Source organism: Microtus pennsylvanicus, chromosome X, assembly GCF_037038515.1.
Source record: "Microtus pennsylvanicus isolate mMicPen1 chromosome X, mMicPen1.hap1, whole genome shotgun sequence".
Classification (NCBI taxonomy): Eukaryota; Metazoa; Chordata; class Mammalia; order Rodentia; family Cricetidae; genus Microtus; species Microtus pennsylvanicus.
In genome coordinates this window covers 129,850,941-129,870,176 of record NC_134601.1, presented here as the reverse complement: position 1 = coordinate 129,870,176, position 19,236 = coordinate 129,850,941, and the positions used below count along the sequence as shown (strand labels likewise).

The window sequence follows — 19,236 nt, the reverse complement described above, 5'->3', positions numbered from 1 at the left end:
TGCCTGTAATTCCAGTTCCAGGGGATCCTAGGCCTCTGGCCTCCCGGGGTACTGTATTTGTATGCACATTCCCCCACCTATATCATTAAACATAATAAAAGTAAATTTTAAAGCATAAAATGAGGAGTATAAAAGTGCTACTTACCTGATTCTTATTGAAGGCAATTCTCAGTGCTGGGGGATGGCTAAGAGGGTTAAAGTACTTCTTGGTCCAGTGAGAGGCCCAGAGTTCAAATCCCTAAAATCTTACACAAATACCAGATGAGTGTAGTAGCTTGCCTATAATTCCAGCCTCGGAAGCAGAAGAAAGGGCATTTGCAGAGTAAGCTAGCAGGCAAGGTTAGTCAAATTCATGATACCTGCATTTGAGTGAGAGACTGCAGCTCAGTGTAAAAGGTGAATGAGTGGCTGAGGATGATTCCAGATATCAACCCTGGGCGTCCATGTGTGTGTGCCAGCATGCACACGGGGGGAATGGTAAGTCTTAAAATGAGACAAACGAAACTTATAGATAACACTGTTTAGGAGAACATAATCCTATACCAACTGTGTATCTGTTTTTTCCATTCTGTTTAACTTCAAAGGGCTCAAATAAACAAGAGAAACTCAGTGACTCTGGAATCATCTGAGGAGAGTGACTGCTTCATTCATGGAGCCAGAGCAGAAGGAAGGACCAGAGCCATTCCAGGGATGGAAAACCTAAAGGTGTTAGGTTGCAAACAATGGTTGACTTCCTAAAATGGATGTTTCTCTCCTAGGAAATGTACAAAGAGGGTCTATGAAGAGTGTCGCTTGTGGAAAGCACAGAATGGACACATCAGGGATCATGCTTATAAGGAAAAGGCTTCCGAGTTTCAGCAGAGCATCTTCCACTCGGAAGTGTCCATTTTGTGAAAGCCAAGAAACAAACATCAAGTCTTTTAGCTAGAAAATGTTATTATTTCCCGAGTGTCCTGTCAACATTTTCAAAGTAACTATGTTACAGAAGCAGTATTTACAATTACTTTCAGAAATAATTTTGTTTGATTATTCACCCTTCGCAATTAAACCTAAGCAGTTTTGTGTCTACTGTAGTAAGTCATTAAAATCTCCCTTATTATAATCATATTAAATTAGCTGCTTTTATATTGTACAGACATTTTAATATTCTCATTGAATACTTGGCAACCAAATACATATTTAAAAGCTATTTTCTAGATGTTAGTATATATTTAAAAATGCATTAGCACAAAAGGAAAAAACTATTTAAATTTAATGAACTTAGTACCTACAAAAATGAATTTTGAAATTATAAAGCCAAAAGCTGAAGTATTTGTTATGTTGGTATTTTATTTGTGCTTTTTAGCAATGTACAAATTATGTCTTTAATACTGTAGAGCCCTAAACACCAAAGTACAACTTACAAGCTGTTTGCTTAGCTTTAATACAGTAACACAGGGCTCTAGTGTATGAATGTTCCTAGAATTCGCTAAACACCTGGCCAACAGGATTCACACTGTTGCCCCTATAATGTTTCTTCACCAGTTTATGTGTTCAGCGAATTCCCGTTTATTCTTCAACCCTAACTCAAAAGGCACTTCAATTTTAATGCTTTCCTGTTTCCAGGAAGGACGTCTCCCTGTTTCCATGGCAACTTCCCACCTCGTTTTAATTACACATAAATTATCTAGGCTTCACAAATATGTGTTTGCATTTAACACCTAAAGATGGACCTTACATTTTCTCAAATAAAGTTTGGTGAAAAACACGAATGAGCACCATACATTGTCATCATAAAGCTTAGAATTAATACAGAAGCAATGTAAAGACTTTCAATATTCAAACAAATAACAGCTGCCTGCATTTGTCACTACCAGAGCTGGATAGCAAGAGAACAAAGCTGTTACGTCACTCCAAAAGAAGATGCAATCGATGAATGGCAGAGGGGGATATTTAAGTCTCCAGACTTTAAACACCAAGTCTAGCTCTCTTTATGCACATATACCTTCACATGGCACCCAAGGTTCCCATAACCTGGGTTTATTTTGCATTTGTTCTTTATATTTCACAGTTTACTCCAATAAACATAACATGCGCTTCTATCCTTAGCTTGTCTGCCATCGTTCCTAAGATTTTCTGTCTCTGTCCAAAGCACAGAGCAATTGCAGCTGCCGTGGAACTTTCCATCATTCTACATCTGGATTCAATCTCTGCCCTATCTGTAGCTGCCTCTGACTACTTAACGGTGGCTAGAGATAGGCTTGGCACTAATCAAACAGGGTAGGATCACAAATAAGTGAAGGTTAGTCCGGTACAGTAAGCAGGGCACTGTTCCAGAAAGTGAGCAATTGTACTTCAAAGGCGAAAGAGGAGGATGGGGACATGGCTCAACAGTTAAAGTGCTTGCCATGCAAGCAGGAGGAACTGTGTTCAGATCCCCAGAGCCAAACTGGGTGGGCATGAGGACCTGCTTACAATTGCAGCCTTTGGAAAGCAGAGACAAGGGATCCTAGCAAGCTGGCTAGTAAAACGAACAGTATCTATAAGTTCTAGGTTTGACTGAAAGACCCTACTTCAAAGAATAAGGTGGAAGAGCAATGGAGGAAAATTCTTGATGTCAACCTTGGGCCTCCACACACATGTGCCCACACATACAAAAGCATGCATACGCACACTTACACACACACACACACACACACACACACACACACACACACACACAAGAAAAGAAGAAAACATTAAAGTTGAAAGAGAAGGTCTATCAGTTCTGGTTGGCGCATGCACTGCTTAATGCTCTCCTTTCGAGCATAGGCCAAGACACGGGTGTCCTCCTGAAAGAAGCGGTGTCCCTCGTCAGTGAGTTTCCAGAGGAAAGCACGAGGTTTCCCATCTGTCTCCTCCTCAACCGGGGCTGGCACCTTTTCAAAGCAGGTCAGGGAACAGAGATTGTGGCGAATGGTGTTTTTCCAGCCGTCTGGTGCAGTCCGGAAATAGGGGAAATGCTGTCGAGTAAAATTGTAGATCTGTTGCACATTGAGGCCACAGGAAGGGCTGCTTTTTAATGCTAGGGCAACTAGATGGCTGTAGTTGAGAGGAGGGCGTGGCCAGGACTCCTTGTCCTGGAGTGGATCAAGGTACAGTGTGTGCTTCTTGGTGTATTTGTTAGAGGACGTGCATCCCTGTTCCTCAGTCTCCTCGTCTTTGTGATCAGGGCCAGTGGATAAAACGGGCAGCCTTTGTTGCTGACAACGCTCAGTGCGGAGAACAGACAGGGACTTTAACACCCTCTGAGTCCCTAAGCAGCTAGACTCGTCAGTCTTTGGGATTGGTGAACTTGGCAGAACTTTATGACTGAGATTTGGAAACTCTTTGATGTTGGCGGGGTACACAACGTTGGGATTCACCCACATCCACAAGCTGGGTTCTGTGGGAGGATCATCATCATCAGGATTGGGTTTCCTCTCCTGAGGCAGCGCTGGTGGTTTTAGCAGTTGAACTTTGTATTTGACAAGACACTGCTCAGCGAAAGAGCACTGGTCTGTGGTACAAGGCAGGAAAAATTCATTCCCCATGTCCCATTCCAGCATTCCGGGGACTTGACCATGGAGACTGTACCAAAATTCCCGATCTTTTAGCCTTACATCCATCTTTACTAGAGAGATAGATGGAGGAAAACTTTCAAATTGTAAAGTCTCTCTGGCACTTTGGAAAGTTTTTGTTTGTTTGTTGTTTTTGTTTTGGCTAGGGCACTGTTTAACACAAGATGTCTCAGCTATAATGCGATCTATCAGTAGGCCTGCTGGGAGTGCTCTCACGAGGACACTGATACTTCATTGATCAGAAGTCTGGCTCAGAGAAGCCTTAGCTCTCTGGAACACGGCTCAAAACAGTAACCGAGAAGATCATTTTAGAGAAAAACCTGCTTTCCAACTTTTCCAAGTGTTTTCTCACCGTTGACCCCAAAAGGTTTCTTGATAGCTCTGTAAGATAACATGGTACATATTATTAACCCTATATCATAGATATGGGAAATGACATTTACAGAATATTTTGAACTGCATACCTAAATAAATATAGAATAGCTGGATCTATACTCCTTTCTTAGCCTTTTACAATAGCCACGGCATGCTGATCTATCCAATGTACTACATAAAGCAAGCACAAAACTGAGTTGTAGACTATGTTTGTACCTACAAGAAGGTTGCCCATTAGACTCCCACTCAAGCTATTTTCTGCACTCTTCTGACTGCAGGCTTCTACTTCTCCAGCTTGCCTTCCTAGGCTATGCTTCTAAGCTGTACTTTAAACACTGCATTAACAAAGGTTTGCTACATCATCTGAGAGCTTACCTTTCATGTAGGTTCATGTTAAGGAAATTCTCAAGAAGAAACAACAGAAAGGTGCCACTTAGCCAGTCTCAAAAAATCTATAAAGTATATGATTTCACTAAAAACATTATATAGGACTGTATCAGAAAAGGTTCCAGCAAATGACCATGGCAACTACTAAAGGGCATTAATTCCCTATGCTTTCCTATTTTCTGGTACTAATTTGGTCAAAAATATTGTTTGCATAATCATCTAGAATGACTTTTCTATTGCACAAATATAAGAATTAACAGCAATAGCATGACAATATTTGTTGAATTCTGTAAGTATTTTACATGACTTAGCTCTATGCCAAAAATTACTCTATGAAATAAGCAATCATTCTTCCCTTATGTAGTAAAAACTTCTAAGAATAAATTACACAGCTAGATAATGGTGAAACTGACTTTCAAAGCTATGTAGAGCTTGTGCCTTTATTCACTGTATTAATTTCTGTTGATTCTGTATCACAATACAGAACCCTACAACATAGCTATCGTTTTAGTATCATTGCTTCATAATTCATGTGTCAAAAGTACTAACCAGCTCGGATTTTCACTATATCTTTTTCCTGTGTGTGTTTGATCAAGAGCTTCTCCATAGAATGCCCTTCTCCCAAGTACCTTGGTTTAGCTAATACCTACTCATCATTTAAGTATTATTTATTGTTTGTGTGTGTGAGAAGGGGGGACATTCGTGCCATTATGTCTGTAGAGGTCAGAGGCAAACTTTGTGGAGTTGATTCTCTCCTTACACCTTTATATTCATTCCAGAAATATATCTCAAGTCATGGAGTTTGCACAGAAAGCACCTTTTTTTTTTTTTTTTTTTTTTTTTTAGTTTTTCCGAGACAGGGTTTCTCTGTAGCTTTGGAGCCTGTCCTGGCACTAGCTCTTGTAGACCAGGCTGGCCTCGAACTCACAGATATCCGCCTGCCTCTGCCTCCCGAGTGCTGGGATTAAAGGCGTGCGCCACCATCGCCAGGTCCACATAGTGTAGCGGTTATCACGTCTGCTTTACACAGAAAGCACCTTTATCCATTAAATTGTTTTGCTGGACCCCTACTCACCTTTTAAGATAGAGGAAATGTTGCTTTCACCTCCATATAAATGGATCTCTTTTACAGTAGGGCACTGGCCTGGAGAAACTGAAATATTTAGATTGCGCCAATTTCCAGACATCCTGGCAATATCTGAGTTTTTCAGCAGCCCATTGTTCTTTAAAGGCAGGCTCTACTGTTATAAAATGTCTCTTTCATCTTTAGGGAATAGAGCCCAATTCTCAGAGTGCTTAATAAAACGAGTTCATTACTGTGCATTCTCGTGTAGGTGTGCACAGGTGTGTGTGTATGTGTATGTATGGGGGGGAGGAAGGGAGAGAAAGAGAGAGCACATTTGCACATGCTAGAGCATGGAAATGGAACTCAAAGGACAGTTTGCAGAAGTTAGTTCTCTCCTTCCACTAAAACTCAGGACATTAGGCTTGGCACCAAGTGTGGTTACCTACTCGGACATCTCATTAGCCTGAATTGCTGGGGTCAAAGGTGTGAGACACCACACCCAGCTCCTTCGATATTCCAAAGCATCCCTCTGCCCTGATATTGCTTCTCATCTAAAGAACTGGTAAACGAGGTAGCTAATGTTTTAGGTCATGAAAGAGAAATCCTTTTGCTATTACGAATCTCCTGAATTGTTTCAATAATGTCAGAGGCAGTATTAAAAGAATGGAAAACCACTATCAAGGGGCTTCCATAACTAAATTTTATTTTTTGAACACATGTATTGTCATTAATTGAAACTATTTTAGTAAAAGACTGAGTATATGATGATATACTCAAAACTTATGAAAAGAACAAATATTTCAGAGTAGTTACGGTTCGCTATTTTTATATAGCAAAATGCATGAATATTTAAGCATATGCAAATATAGATATATACTTGTTTCTGTAAGTGGCTAAGCAGGTAAGAACATAGGAAAAGCAATGAGTTAATCATAAATTATTTTGGAAAAAACAAGTATCATATCAATGGCTGTTATGCATAAATATTTAGATTCTGTAAAGTTCAAGGGTGCCCCAAAATAGAAAATGAAAATCTGTCCAGTCTTTGTTTTTAAAACCAGGCACCCAAGTTCTGGGGCTGTCATTCTGCAGGAGGCGCCTCTTTCTAATTCATACAGAAGAATCATTTATTAACCAGAAATCACACACGTGTAGAGAGGGACTCACACACAACTAAGAACTTGGAAGAATGATAAACACTGATGGATACACATAAAAATCAGGTAGAAAAAAACCAATACATGAAAATGTATTTTAAAGAAGAGAATAATCAAAAAAGATTCCATCTCTTATCTACAAATTTATGAAAATTATAATGAAATGCAAATAATGAATTTATAAATCTGAATAATGCTAAAAGACTAAATTCATAGTAAGAGGTCAGGATAATGGGAATTACAAGCCATGCATAAACTAAAGAATGCCTCAGTTTTGATGAAAACAAGTTGCAAAGAAACAGCTCTAAGAGATACAAATGAACTGCTGTTCTGCAAAACTCCCAACCCACTGCACACATTTCAATACCTATGAGATGAGCCCAGAAAATCAGTTTTACTGTTTTACCTTGGCAAGGCTGAGATGTGTGTTTTAGGTAGTTGGGTAAAGTCAATGAAATTCAAAAGAAGTAAAATCCTGAAAAGACATCAAAATAAAATAAGTGTAACATTAAACAGAGGAGGAAAAGTACAAGTGCAAAAATAAAAACAATAAGTTAAACCCACTGTCTATATCTTGTAGTAGACTTAAAAGTAAGTATGCGATGTATTTTTAATTGCTGTATTTGTGTAGACTTCATATACTTCTTAAGCAGTTTAACTTGCTTCTAAAAAAAGCCACATTAATTTGTAATTACTGTTTATAACCTTTAGGATAGTCAGTTCATCAAAATTGATAACCAATGTTTAGATGGCCAAGCAAAGGTGGTTTAAAAATAGTTTAAACATCTGGTTCATGAGCTACTTGAATTTAATAAAGTTGATCAATAAGCAAAACACAAATAGTAATGAGTTGCCCTCAGTGTACAAAAAACATGTATAAGAATTTATTATTTTACTAGTTTTTCTTTCTAGCAATCAGATTAAAGTTCACATCCATGTACCAAAATTGTTTGGGGATGGCAAGATGGTTCAATTGATAAAGACAGTAGCTGTCATGTTCAATGGCATGATTCTGATCACTGAGAGTCACATGATGGAAGGAGAGAATTGACTCCACAAAGTTGTTCTATGACCTCCACATATAGGCGTGATCTGAACACCCCCATATAAACAAATAAATGCAAGAAAAGTCACAAGAGAATTGAATTTTTAACACAGTATAGGTATGTTTGAAGCCATGTTTGTAAGAAACTATAGTAGGCATTGAGAATAAATTACTGTCATTTTATTCATCAACTTATCTCTGCCATGACACGCTAAGTTTCCTCATCTATGAAATAAGCATAATAAGAAACTTATCCTTTTGGGTTGTGGCGGCAAACACCTTTTATCCCAGCACTTGGGAGGCAGAGGTGGGCAGATCTGTGAGTTCAAGGCCAGGCTAGAACGAGTTCAGGAAAGCCAGGGCTGCAAAAGAGAAACCCTGTCTTGAAAAAACAAAAAAAAAGAAAGGAAGGAAGGAAGGAAGGAAGGAAGGAAGGAAGGAAGGAAGGGAAGAAACTTACCCCAATTAGTCACTGATATAAAATGAAATAATGTAAGCTAATTTATAATGTATATTAATACCCAATTTTAATGTTTGACATATGAAGTTCCATAAATATAAGATCTTATTTATGTTATCCTTTTGAAGAGAAGTATAAGTTCTTTAAAATATTTTTAAAATTTATTTTATTATTTATTTCTGTGTGTGTGTGTGTGTGTGTGTGTGTGTGTGTGTGTGTGTGTACATGTAAGTCCACATGTGTGTAGGTGCCTTTGGAGGCTGGAAGAGGCTGTTGGAGCCTCTGGAACTGTAGTGGCAGGTGGTTGTAAGCCTCTCTACAGGGATGCTGGGAACTAAATTTGGATCCTCTGGAAAAACAGAATGTGTTATTAACCACTGAATCATCTCTCCAGCCTGAAGTATAGGCTCCTAATCATGAATGTTTCATACAGAAACCATATTGGAAGATAAGAAGAACTGGTTATAGAGACTATACGGGGAAATATTCTTGAGAACTGGTTTTAATGTTTAATTTTAAAAGTTCTTTGAACTCTGCATCATGACTTCAAAAGTCTCAGACAAATTTTTATTTATTTTAACACTTTGAAAGTCCTAAAATTATTTCCTAACTTATTTGTAATGTCTTTTAAATTAAAAGACAGCCTGAAGGCTAATAGCTCCTTTATCTCTTATTACTTCTCTTCTAAAGTTATGGCCTCACCTTCCTGGATAAGCAAAAGAAGTTCTATGAAACAAAACTAAAATTAAATCAAATAAAAAACTTGTCTAGATAAGTATCCCGAGGCAAAGGTGACAGCATCCACTGCAAGAGTCTGTTTTATAACAGGTATTAAATGACTTGTAAGAATATAGAGTACATAAAGAAGTGTCGGGCTCTTAGGTCTCGTACATACTTCACTCCACATCATCTGTTTTTTGTCATTTTCAAGAGCATTTTCACAGCAGCACCCATACATTAAATATCTACGTATATAGTAGCCAGTTCAACTTGACAGAGTGATCTCACATATTTTGGTAAACACCTCATTTTTGCTTCAAACATATAAGGAATAAAATTGCACGGAGAAAGAGATACATCACACAAGACAACAAATCTCAGAAACTTTACACAGCTGAAATCATTGACTTGCTGACCTTTTGAACACCAAGCAGGAATTAGAAGTCCAGAGTGTGGCAGTAATCCTCCCAGAATCCTCCTCCTGACATCCAGCAGTGTATTGAAAGTTCGAGTGCCAGCAGGGAGCAACCAAAACTATTTTAGGAAAAAATAGAGTATGTGTTAGATATTGTTCATTGTGGAAGAATACAAGTGCAGAACAACTTGGAGAAAGACTTATTTTGGCCCCAACAAACTCCAAAACAAATCTTTGTGCCTGAGTAGCTGAACTCTGGAAATACTTACATATGTGTGCCCTATCCTACCAATTCTCTCCTCTAAACAGTATTTCCAATGAACTAAAAATCCTTTGCATTCTTGACATGGAAATGGGTGGGGTCTGGCCAATTTCTCAGATTCCCACAAGTCATTGTTCTTATTGCTGTGATGCAAATTACTTGACTTCATTTTAATTGTCCTAATCCTTAAAGCACCCACAATCTCCTAAACTTCAATAGGCTTCTCTTTTCTAGGCAAATACCAAGTCTGTCCAACTTTTCCAAATCTCAATGCTAGTATGCCATAAAATTTCCTCTACCGTATTAGTCCATTGCATTTTAACCCAGTCTTCCACAAAGTCTTAGGGTATAAGATAAAATGCACATGAGTTCTTTGCCAGACTGAATTCCCTCTGGTCTAATTCCCAATACAGTGCTTGTGGCTACCTAAAGCCTCCTAAACATAGTCTTCCCTGACTATATTTATATAAGCACCCTGATCTGGGAACCCACTTCTACTACCTATTATTCTCAGCTTACAGTGTTTTATGCTTTCTCTAGCTGGTATGACCAACTTATAAAAGTTCTCAAAAACTGATTCCAAAAGTCAGGAAGGAGAGAAGAGGGGGGTGGGGGAAACACCTCTGATTATACAACAGGAACAGAGAGTGAGAGCCCTAGCCTGGACTCCACTGCCTTTCTCCCCTCTCCAATCTTATTCCATTTTCAATGCAAGTCTATGTGATGGGATGGTACTACCTAAAAGATGAAGTCCCTGTACTAAATCCTTTATGGAATACCCAGTGTACATTACTGATCTCTTAGATGCCTTTGAATCCAATGAAGTTAACAATCAAGATTAATCATCACAAGGCGCATAAACTAAAGAGTAAAGGTATATAAGAATAAAAAAAATCAAGTTTTAATTAAAATTAGACTGAAAACCCCTCCCAAAATACACAAAATTTATTAATAAGAAAACTTAACAACTATACAATGCATACATTTCCAAAACCATTATACAATAAATCCATCTACTTATGATATTTGAAAATTGGATATATTAAAATGTACATACAGAAAGGAACATATACATAAATGAGAAGGAAGTCATTTAAAATGTGAGAAATCACTCAGTGAGATGGTTCATTAGGCAAGGTACCTGATCTCAAGTCTGATGGCTCAAGTTCAATTCCCAAGACTCACAAGGTTGAGGAGTGATCTATCCCCACCTACACAAGCTTTGTGCCACCATTGCCTTAGCGTATCTTGTAGGCAGGACACTATTGTAGATCAAAGGGATTGTGGCTGGCTTGGTGTTTACATTTCTTGTTTGGTAGCCCTCAGAGTATTTTCCTGTACTAAAGATGCTGGAACATAGGGGTGAAGGCTCTATGTGGGCACCTGCTTCACTTCTCCATGGTCAATGAGTTCTGTTGGTGTTGTCTTCAACAATGGGACCTTGCTGTCAGTTTGTGGAGAGCAACCTATAGTTTTGACAAGCTTCATTTGGCAACAAAAGATGGCCAGTTGGGACTCTGTCTTCCCCATTATTTGTCTATTTCATTTGACTCACCTTCATATATGTGTATATTTTAGGAGGCTTCTACTACATTAGGTTTCCATACTACCCCTCAAATGGTCCTTAATTTAGTTGTCTCTTCCTGTATCCCCTCCCTCATTTCCCTCTCTGTTCCCTCTTCCCATTTTATCCTCCCAATCCAGCCCACCCCAATTCATTCATAACTCTCCCATTTGTCTTTCCTTATGAGATCCATCTGATCCCTATAGTCCCTTATTTGATACATGCCCTCTGTGGTTCTACAGATTGCAGCTTGATTGCCATTGACTTAACAGCTAATATTTGCATATAAGTGAATACATTCCATATTCTTTTTTCTGGGTCTGGGATCCTCACTCAGGGTGAATTTTCCCTAGTTCCACCAATTTACCTGTTAATTTCATGATGTGTAAATATATCACATTTTCTTTATCAGTTCTTCTGTTGATGGCTATCTAGGTTGTTTCCAATTTCTGGCTATTATGACGACAGCAGCAGTGAAAATGTTTGAACAAGTGTCTCAGTGGTAGGATTAAGCATCCTTTGGGTATATGCACAAGAGTGGTATAGTTGGACTTTGGGGTAGATTGATTCCCATCTTCGCGAGGAACTACCACCCTGATTTCCATAGTGGATTTACAAGTTTGCACAATCACCAGCAACGGAGAAGTCTTCCTCTTATTCCACATCCTTGTCAGAACGAGTTTTCACTTTTGTTATCTTAGCCATTTTAAAAAGGTGTATGGTGAAATCTCAAAGTAATTTTGATTTGCATTTCCCTGATCATGTTGAATCATGTTGAACATTTATTTTAGTGTTTCTCGGTCACTTGAATTTCTTTTTTTATGAGAATTGTGTTTAGATCTGTACTCCATTTTTAAATTGGGTTGTTTCTTTTCTTGATAATTAGTGTTCTGAATTCTTTATATTTTAGATATTAGACCTCTATCAAAAGTGTAGTTGTTAAAAAAAATCATTTTCCATTCTGTAGGCTGCCGTTTTGTCTGACTGATGGTGCCCTTGGCTGTGCAGAAGCTTTTCAGTTCCATAAAGTCCCATTTCTTAGTTGTTGACCTTAGTACTTGTGCTAATTAATGCTGGTCTGCCCAGGAGTCATTTCCCGTGCCAATGAATTCAAGGCTTTTCCACTTTCTCTTGTATCAGGTTCAGTGTAACTGGATTTATGCTAAGGTCTCTGATGCACTTGGAGCTTGGTTTTGTGTAGGGTGCTAAGTATGGATCTCTCTCTCTCTCTCTCTCTCTCTCTCTCTCTCTCTCTCTCTCTCTCTCTCTCTCTTTGCATCACTGTACCTGCAGCTATCCAGTTTGACCAGAACCATTTGCTAAAGGTGCTTTTTCCTCCAGGGTGTGTTTCTTGCTTTTTATTTAAAAAAATCAAGTGTCCATAGGTATGTGAATTTGTGTCTGGGTCTTCAGTTCGATTCCACTGATCGACACGTCTTTTTTGTATGTGCCAATACTGTTTTTAATTGCTACAAAATGCTGTTTTTATTACTATATCTCTGTAGTACAACTTGAAATCGGGGATGGTGGTAACACCTCCAGAAGTTCTTTTATTGTACAGGATTGTTTTCTTGTTGTTGTTTCCATATGAAGCTGAAGACTGTCCTTTCAGATTTGTGAAGAATTGTGTTGGCATTTTGAAGGAGATTGCATTGAATTTGTAGATTGCTTTTGGTTAGGATGGTCAGTTTTACTGTATTAATTCTACTGATCCATAGGCATGAGAGAGCTGTATTAATTCTACTGATCCATAAGCATGATAGATCTTTCCATCTTATGATATGTTTTCAATTTTCTTCTTCAATGTCTTGAAGTTTTTTTTTTATCATACAAATCTTTCACTTGCTTGATTAGAGTTACCCTAAGATATTTTATATTATTAGAGACTATTTTGGAAGGTGTTGTTTCCCTGAATTTTTTCTCTTCTGTCAATCATTTGTATATTGGAGGGCTACTGATTTTTGTGAATTAATTTTGTATTTAGCTAATTTGCTGAAAAGTATTTTCCAGTTGTAGGCATTTCCTGATGCAATTTTTAGTGTCACCTATATATGTTATCATATCATCCGCAAATAAAGATACTTTGACTTCTTTCTTTCCATTTGTATCCACTTGATCTCCTTCAGTTGCCTCATTGCTCTATCTCAGACTCCTGGCTTTTAGCATCTTCATTGAAAAGCCAGGTGTAATTCTAATAGGTCTGCCTTTATATGTTACTTGGTCTTTTTCCCTTGCAGATTTTAATATTCTTTGTTTTTTACATTTAATGTCTTGAGTATTATGTCTCAAGGGGACTTTCTTCTCTGGTCCAGTGTATTTGGTGTTCTGTATGCTTCTTGTACTTTGACAAGCATTTCCTCCTTTAGGTTAGGCAAATTTTCTTCTATGGTTTTGTGCTGGGAATCTTCTCCTTTCTCTATTTCTATTATTCTTGCAGTTGTCCTTTTGAGAGTGTACCAGATATCTTGGATAGTTTGTGCCAGAAGTTTCTTAGATTCAACTTTTTTTTGTGTCTTCAAACCCTGAGAGTCTCCCTTCCATCTCTTGTATTCTGTTGGTGAGGCTTGCCTCTGAGGTTTCCGTTCAAGTTCCTAAATTTTTAATTTCCAGATTTCCCTCAGTTTATGTTTTCTTCATTGTTTCCTTTTCCACTTTCGGGTCTTGAGCTGTTGTTTTAGTCATTTCCTTCCACTGTTTTTGTTTTCATAGATTTCTTTAAGGAATTTATCCATTTTCTCTTTAAGGACCTCTAGAATATTCATAAAGATTGTTTTAATGTCTTTTTCTTGTGCTTCAAGTATGCTGGAATATTCAGGGGCTGCTGTGGTAGGGTTGCTGGGCTCTAGTGGAGACACATTGCCCTGGCTGTTATTGATTTTGCTTATATGCTGGAGTCTCAGCATCCAGGTTAGGGAAGATTGTAGTGCTGATATCTGGTCTTGTCTTTGTTGGGTGGGTGTTTTGTTCAGTTCCTCTTTGGTTCTTAGAAGAGTGTGGTGGTTGTTTGTTGCCCTGTAGGAAATTTATCTGGGGTCCTGATAGGTGTGGCCATCGGGGTCGGGGGGGGCGGGTTTCCAATAAACATGTGTTTCTGGGTATTGGGAGCTGACATGTAGGGATGGAGATAGGCTAGCGGAGGTAAGGGGGTCCACAGGAGGGAGAAAGGCAGAGTCTTCCGCCAAGGTCTGCTTAGTCCCCTAGGAATGGGGGTAGACAGTGAGGGGAAGTCACAACAAAAGCTCTGCAGTTGCGCTGGGGGTGTGACTGGGGGGGGGACGGTAGAGGAATGGAGGGAGAGGTGGAGATCTGCAGTCAGAACACTGGCTTCCCAGAGTAGGCTCCCAGGGAGGACCTGCAGGTGTTGGGGGCTGGGACAAAGCAATGAGGGGAGGGAGAGAGAGTAGGAGGGGAAAATCTGGGTGACCACTGGGGATGGGGGAGAGGGGGAAGGGAGGCTGCAGCAGGTGTTCTCAGCAGAGCCGGGAATGAGGCTGGGGGGATTGGATGTAGAGGAGCAGAGGGAGCGGTGAGGAGCTGCGGTCAGCCCACCTGTTTCTCTGGCTGTGCGTTCCCAGGGACTGCCTGCTGGAATTAGATGCTGGGTTAAAGCAATGGGTAGAGGGAAAGAGAGAGCAGGAGGGGAAGATCTGTGGGATCCACTAGAGATGGGGGCAGAGGGGAAAGGGGGGGCGGCAGCAAGTGATTTGCTCCAGAGCTGGGGATGAGACTGGGGGATTGGATTTGGAGGAACAGAGGGAGAGGTGGAGATCTGCGGTCAGCCTACCTGCTTCCCTGCCAGGAGTGGCCTTCGGGTTCCCAGGGAATGCTTGCCCGAGTTGGGGTCTGCGATAAAGCACTGAGTCAGGCAGGGAGCTTAGGAGGGCACGGTCTGTGTCATCCAGTGGAGATGGGGGCGGGGGAGGGAAGGGAGGCCTCAGCAGGTGGTTTGCTGCACAGCTAAGGCTGAGGCTGGGGGATTGGATTTAGAGGAGAGTGGGGATAGCTGAATATCTGCAGTTAGCTACTTGCTTCCCTGCCAGGAGTGGCCTGTGTGTGTCCAGGGAGTGTCTGTTGGAGTTGGGGGCTGGGATAAGCATTGATTGGGGGGAGGGAGGTTAGCAGGGGAAGATTTGCACGATAGACTGGAGATGGGGAAGAGGGGGGAAGGGAGGCTGCAGCAGGTGTTCTGCTGAAGGGCTGGGGATGGGGGTTGGATTTGGACGAGCTGAGGGAGAAACAAAGGTCTGCAGCTAGCCTATCCGTCTCCCTGGCATGAGGGGCCTTCGGGTTTCCAGGGAATGACTGAAGGACTTATATTCTGACCTCCGTATGTACAATGTGGTACATACATGTGCACACACAAGTGTTTGTGTGTGTGTGTGAGCATACGCATACAATAAATGTAACACTTTTTTCCAATAGGTAAATGAAAATGTCGTGGTCACAGAAGAGATCAATGAATGGGAAATACCAGTACCCCTGGACTCAGTCTACATATAGTAGGAATCATAACAATATAAAAGCACTGTCAAAAGAAATGGAGGCTATATCAAGATTATTATCTAATAGGCTCTTAGAGGAGTGTAAGGTGAATGATGAAGAATGAATAACTGAAAAGAAAGTCCTGATAATTCTCTAGATTTAAGTAGTGACATTATTTTCATATATAAATGAGCAGCATAAAACATCTACTTACTCCTAGATGCAGTGAAAAAAGACCTCATAGCAGAAAAGAAAGAAATAGCGGGAAGGGCTTATGAGCTATCGTGGTACTCAGAATTTTGAGAGGTTAGACACCTCCTGACATGTTATTTATCTAAAATAATCTTCTCTCCACATTTCCAGGATTATTTCAAATGAACTCATCACAATGATGAAGAAATGGGTTTTACAATGCCTTTAGAAGCCAGACTTCAGAGGAATGTGCCTAACTAAAGAGATGACAGTTTAACCTTAATCTGCTGCAGCGGCGAAACAATAGTAGACATTGGTGCTGAGGCTGTGGCAGAAGCGGACTAATTAGTTATGTTAAGACTTTAATTGTTAAAGCCAGAGTGCAGGCACAAAGCCACCGCTTTCTTTTGCAAAGTAATGATGGCACTGGAGATTGTAGCTCTGTTTGATGCAAACTTGCTGTGTAATTTGGAGAACATGCAGATACCAATACTCCTTTTCGTTGAAGATTTTTCCCAATAGTTCATACAGACTCTACTGAGACCTTTCTGCACTAAGATGTTTGAATACTTGACTCTACACAGAAGGTGCTGGGATCTCTGTGCAGGATGCTTACTACAAAGTACTGCCGCCTTCTTACACATTTACGATTAGAAATAATACCTATAATGCATAGAATGTACATATTCAGTATGGTCAACTTTGAAAAATGGATGCATATATGTAAATGCCACCCAGAATAACTTTTAGATCATCTGTCTAGCCAGAGAGGATTTTCTTATTCTCTTTGTAATCTGTGTTCACTCATCCTCGCAGTTCATTTCTAGCTTTTATGGCTATAGATTACTCGTGTCTTATGTAAAAAGAATTATACAGTGATGACAACAAACAGTAAAAATAACCTTACGAACCAGTTGAGGGGTTCGAAACCCTTTCTTTTAAAGGCCCATCAATTACACTGGGGCAGGTAACAGCGGATGCTAGAAATATTTGAAATATTGAAATGAAATAACTTAGATCTTTGGGTTTTTTTTGAATTAGTCAAGTGTGAAGACAAAATAAAGACATTGTCAGAGGTTTCTTAGAGATCACCACTACGTGCAAAAATATACAATAAGTTTTAGCCATAAGCAAATGAAAACAGAGAAAACAGATGAAAAGAGACAAGTTATGTTTAATACTTTTTGTAGAAAACAGAAAAATATAAAAATATCCAAAAATGAGAAAGAATTAAATAGATGATTCAAGCATACTGAGGACACTGTCACAGTTAGTCAATAGGACAGGATTACTGATGGCTTTGATAGAACTTTGTACAATTTGGTATCCATTTATTTATATATCTATATATACTAAGTTCAAAATAATAAGAATATAAATGTCATTTATAAAATCCAAACAGAAGAGGGTGACTAAGAAGCCAAGAAAGAAGATGAAAAATAGAGAACATATACAATAATATAAATGAGTGAAAATATATCAATAAACAAAATAATCCAAACAAATTAATCCCACTGAGTAAAAACCAAGATAATCAAAAGATCTTTTCCTAAACATTTCCATAAAAACCAGTTTGTTTTGTAGTTTTAGCTAAAAGTGTCCTTTTTTAACAGCTCAATTCATCTAGCATTCATAGTTTTTCATACAGTGAATTTAAATTGCTTTTTTAAAAACACCATGAACTGCTTGGAATTCGGGGGGAGATGTGTGCAAGGTCAGAACTCTTCACTGGCAGGTGCTGGATTTAGATCTGCTGGTTGCAATTCATCCATGTTTCTTCACTGTTAGCTTTTTGCTTTCACTTGAACATTGATACTTTGTAGTATCTGGTACGAAGAGTAACTCTAAACCCTTTATTTAAAAACTTTTTTTAATAATTATTTTAGGGGCTGGAGAAATGGCTCAGAGGTTAAGAGCACTGGCTGCTCTTCCAGAGGTCCTAAGTTCAATTCCCAGCAACCACATGGTGGCTCACAACCATCTGTACTGAGATCTGGCGCCCTCCTCTGGCGCGTGGGCATACATCAAGGCAGAATGTTGTATACATAATAAATAAATAAATCTTAAAAAATAATTATTATTTTATTTTTAGATGTATTTGTTTATTATATATACAGTGTTCTGCCCATATGTATCCTTGCAGGCCAGGAGAGGGCACCGGAGCTCATTACAGATGGTTGTAAGCAACCATGTCATTGCTGGGAATTGAACTCAGGATCTCTGGAAGACCAGTCAGTGCTCTTAACCGCTGAGCCATTTCTCCAGCCCCCGAAGAGTAACTCTATAATTGAATTTTGCACTGACCATATAGGAATCACTTCTAGTCTACAATGTACCTCAATTGCAACTTCATCTTCCAGATTCCTTGACACAGAATACGGTTTTTATCATTAGCCACAGCTTCTATGTATTCTGAGGAGGGTTCTTGAGGGTTATTTGTTTGTTTTCTCTCTTCTTTCTCTGTGAACGTCTAGATTACACTAGGCAGCAAACCTACTGAGAACGTTTGTTTTCAGTCCCTGGTATGTTAATGTGAACCCTGATTATGCTATTTAATCAGAACTAAGAACTACAGTTTTTCATGTTTTTTCCCCTAAAATTCTACTTTCTTCTAGCAGTTGGAGCATTCTGGAAGGGTTATAGCTATCCTAACCTTGAAAATGTCCTGTCACTTACCATTACTGCTCTCAAGTAACTTTGGAAAAACAGAACGGGAGGCAGTAGGCTGATGTGGGTAGGAGGTTTTCTGCCATTTTTTTCAAGCTTCAGTCATCCCTTGGCAAATAAGATTTGCCTTTAAAACAAATAATCTGAGCAGAGTGCTTGAGCTAATCATGAGATCAATGCTACCCAAGGTATTCTTGCTAGGATCTTAAGAGGAGAGACAGTGTGCTTAAAAATTGGGATTCAATTACTGTTCCTAGTCTATCAGCTAATTTGCCTACTACAGTCTCTGCACAGCTGCCATCGTAAGTGTCCATAAAGTTCACAAGCCCTGTAGCGACCGAGCTGTGGGGGCTAGAACCTACATCTCCAGGTGGTTAGGTCACGTCTAAGGGATGAAAGACATTCACTTCGTTTTATTCTCACTTGAACTCCACTGTAGTCAGGGGTGAAGTGGCAGCTACTCCTCCAAGAATGAAGCCTTCAGGTAATGCCTCAGCTCAACTGTTGTATGAGCTGACTGGTCATCAAGAGAACATAGAGTTGGGCAGTGGTGGCACACACCTTTAATCCCAGCACTAGGGAGGCAGAGGCAGGAGGATCTCTGTGAGTCTGAGGCCAGCCTGGTCTACAGACTGAGTTCCAGGACAGGTGCCAAAGCTACAGAGAAACCCTGTCTCAAGAACACAAACAAGAAAGCAAGCAAGCAAACAAGAACATAGAGTGTAATTTTTCATCCTTGTCTTCTTTTCTTTTCTTTTCTTTTCTTTTCTTTTCTTTTCTTTTCTTTTCTTTTCTTTTCTTGTTTTGTTTGTTTCTTGAGACAGGGTTTCTCTGTGTAGCCCTGGCTGCCCTGGAACTCATGCTGT

At 39.5% G+C, this 19,236-nt stretch overlaps 1 protein-coding gene across 1 annotated transcript; it reads right to left on the bottom strand.

Annotated features, from left to right (window-relative positions):
- Positions 1-1,343: 1,343 nt before the first annotated feature.
- Positions 1,344-9,322, bottom strand: Foxr2 (forkhead box R2). Its single transcript, XM_075957857.1, has 3 exons — positions 9,205-9,322; positions 6,970-7,038; positions 1,344-3,959 (listed from the first exon to the last, which is right to left on the bottom strand). Exon 3 carries the CDS (start codon positions 3,624-3,626, stop codon positions 2,718-2,720), a length of 909 nt encoding a protein of 302 aa, XP_075813972.1. The 5' UTR covers positions 3,627-3,959; positions 6,970-7,038; positions 9,205-9,322; the 3' UTR covers positions 1,344-2,717.
- Positions 9,323-19,236: the final 9,914 nt, after the last annotated feature.

Coding starts and splice junctions, on each gene's coding strand:
- Foxr2 (XM_075957857.1), bottom strand. CDS start 3,626: ATGGATGTAAGGCTAAAAGATCGGGAATTTTGGTACAGTCTCCATGGT.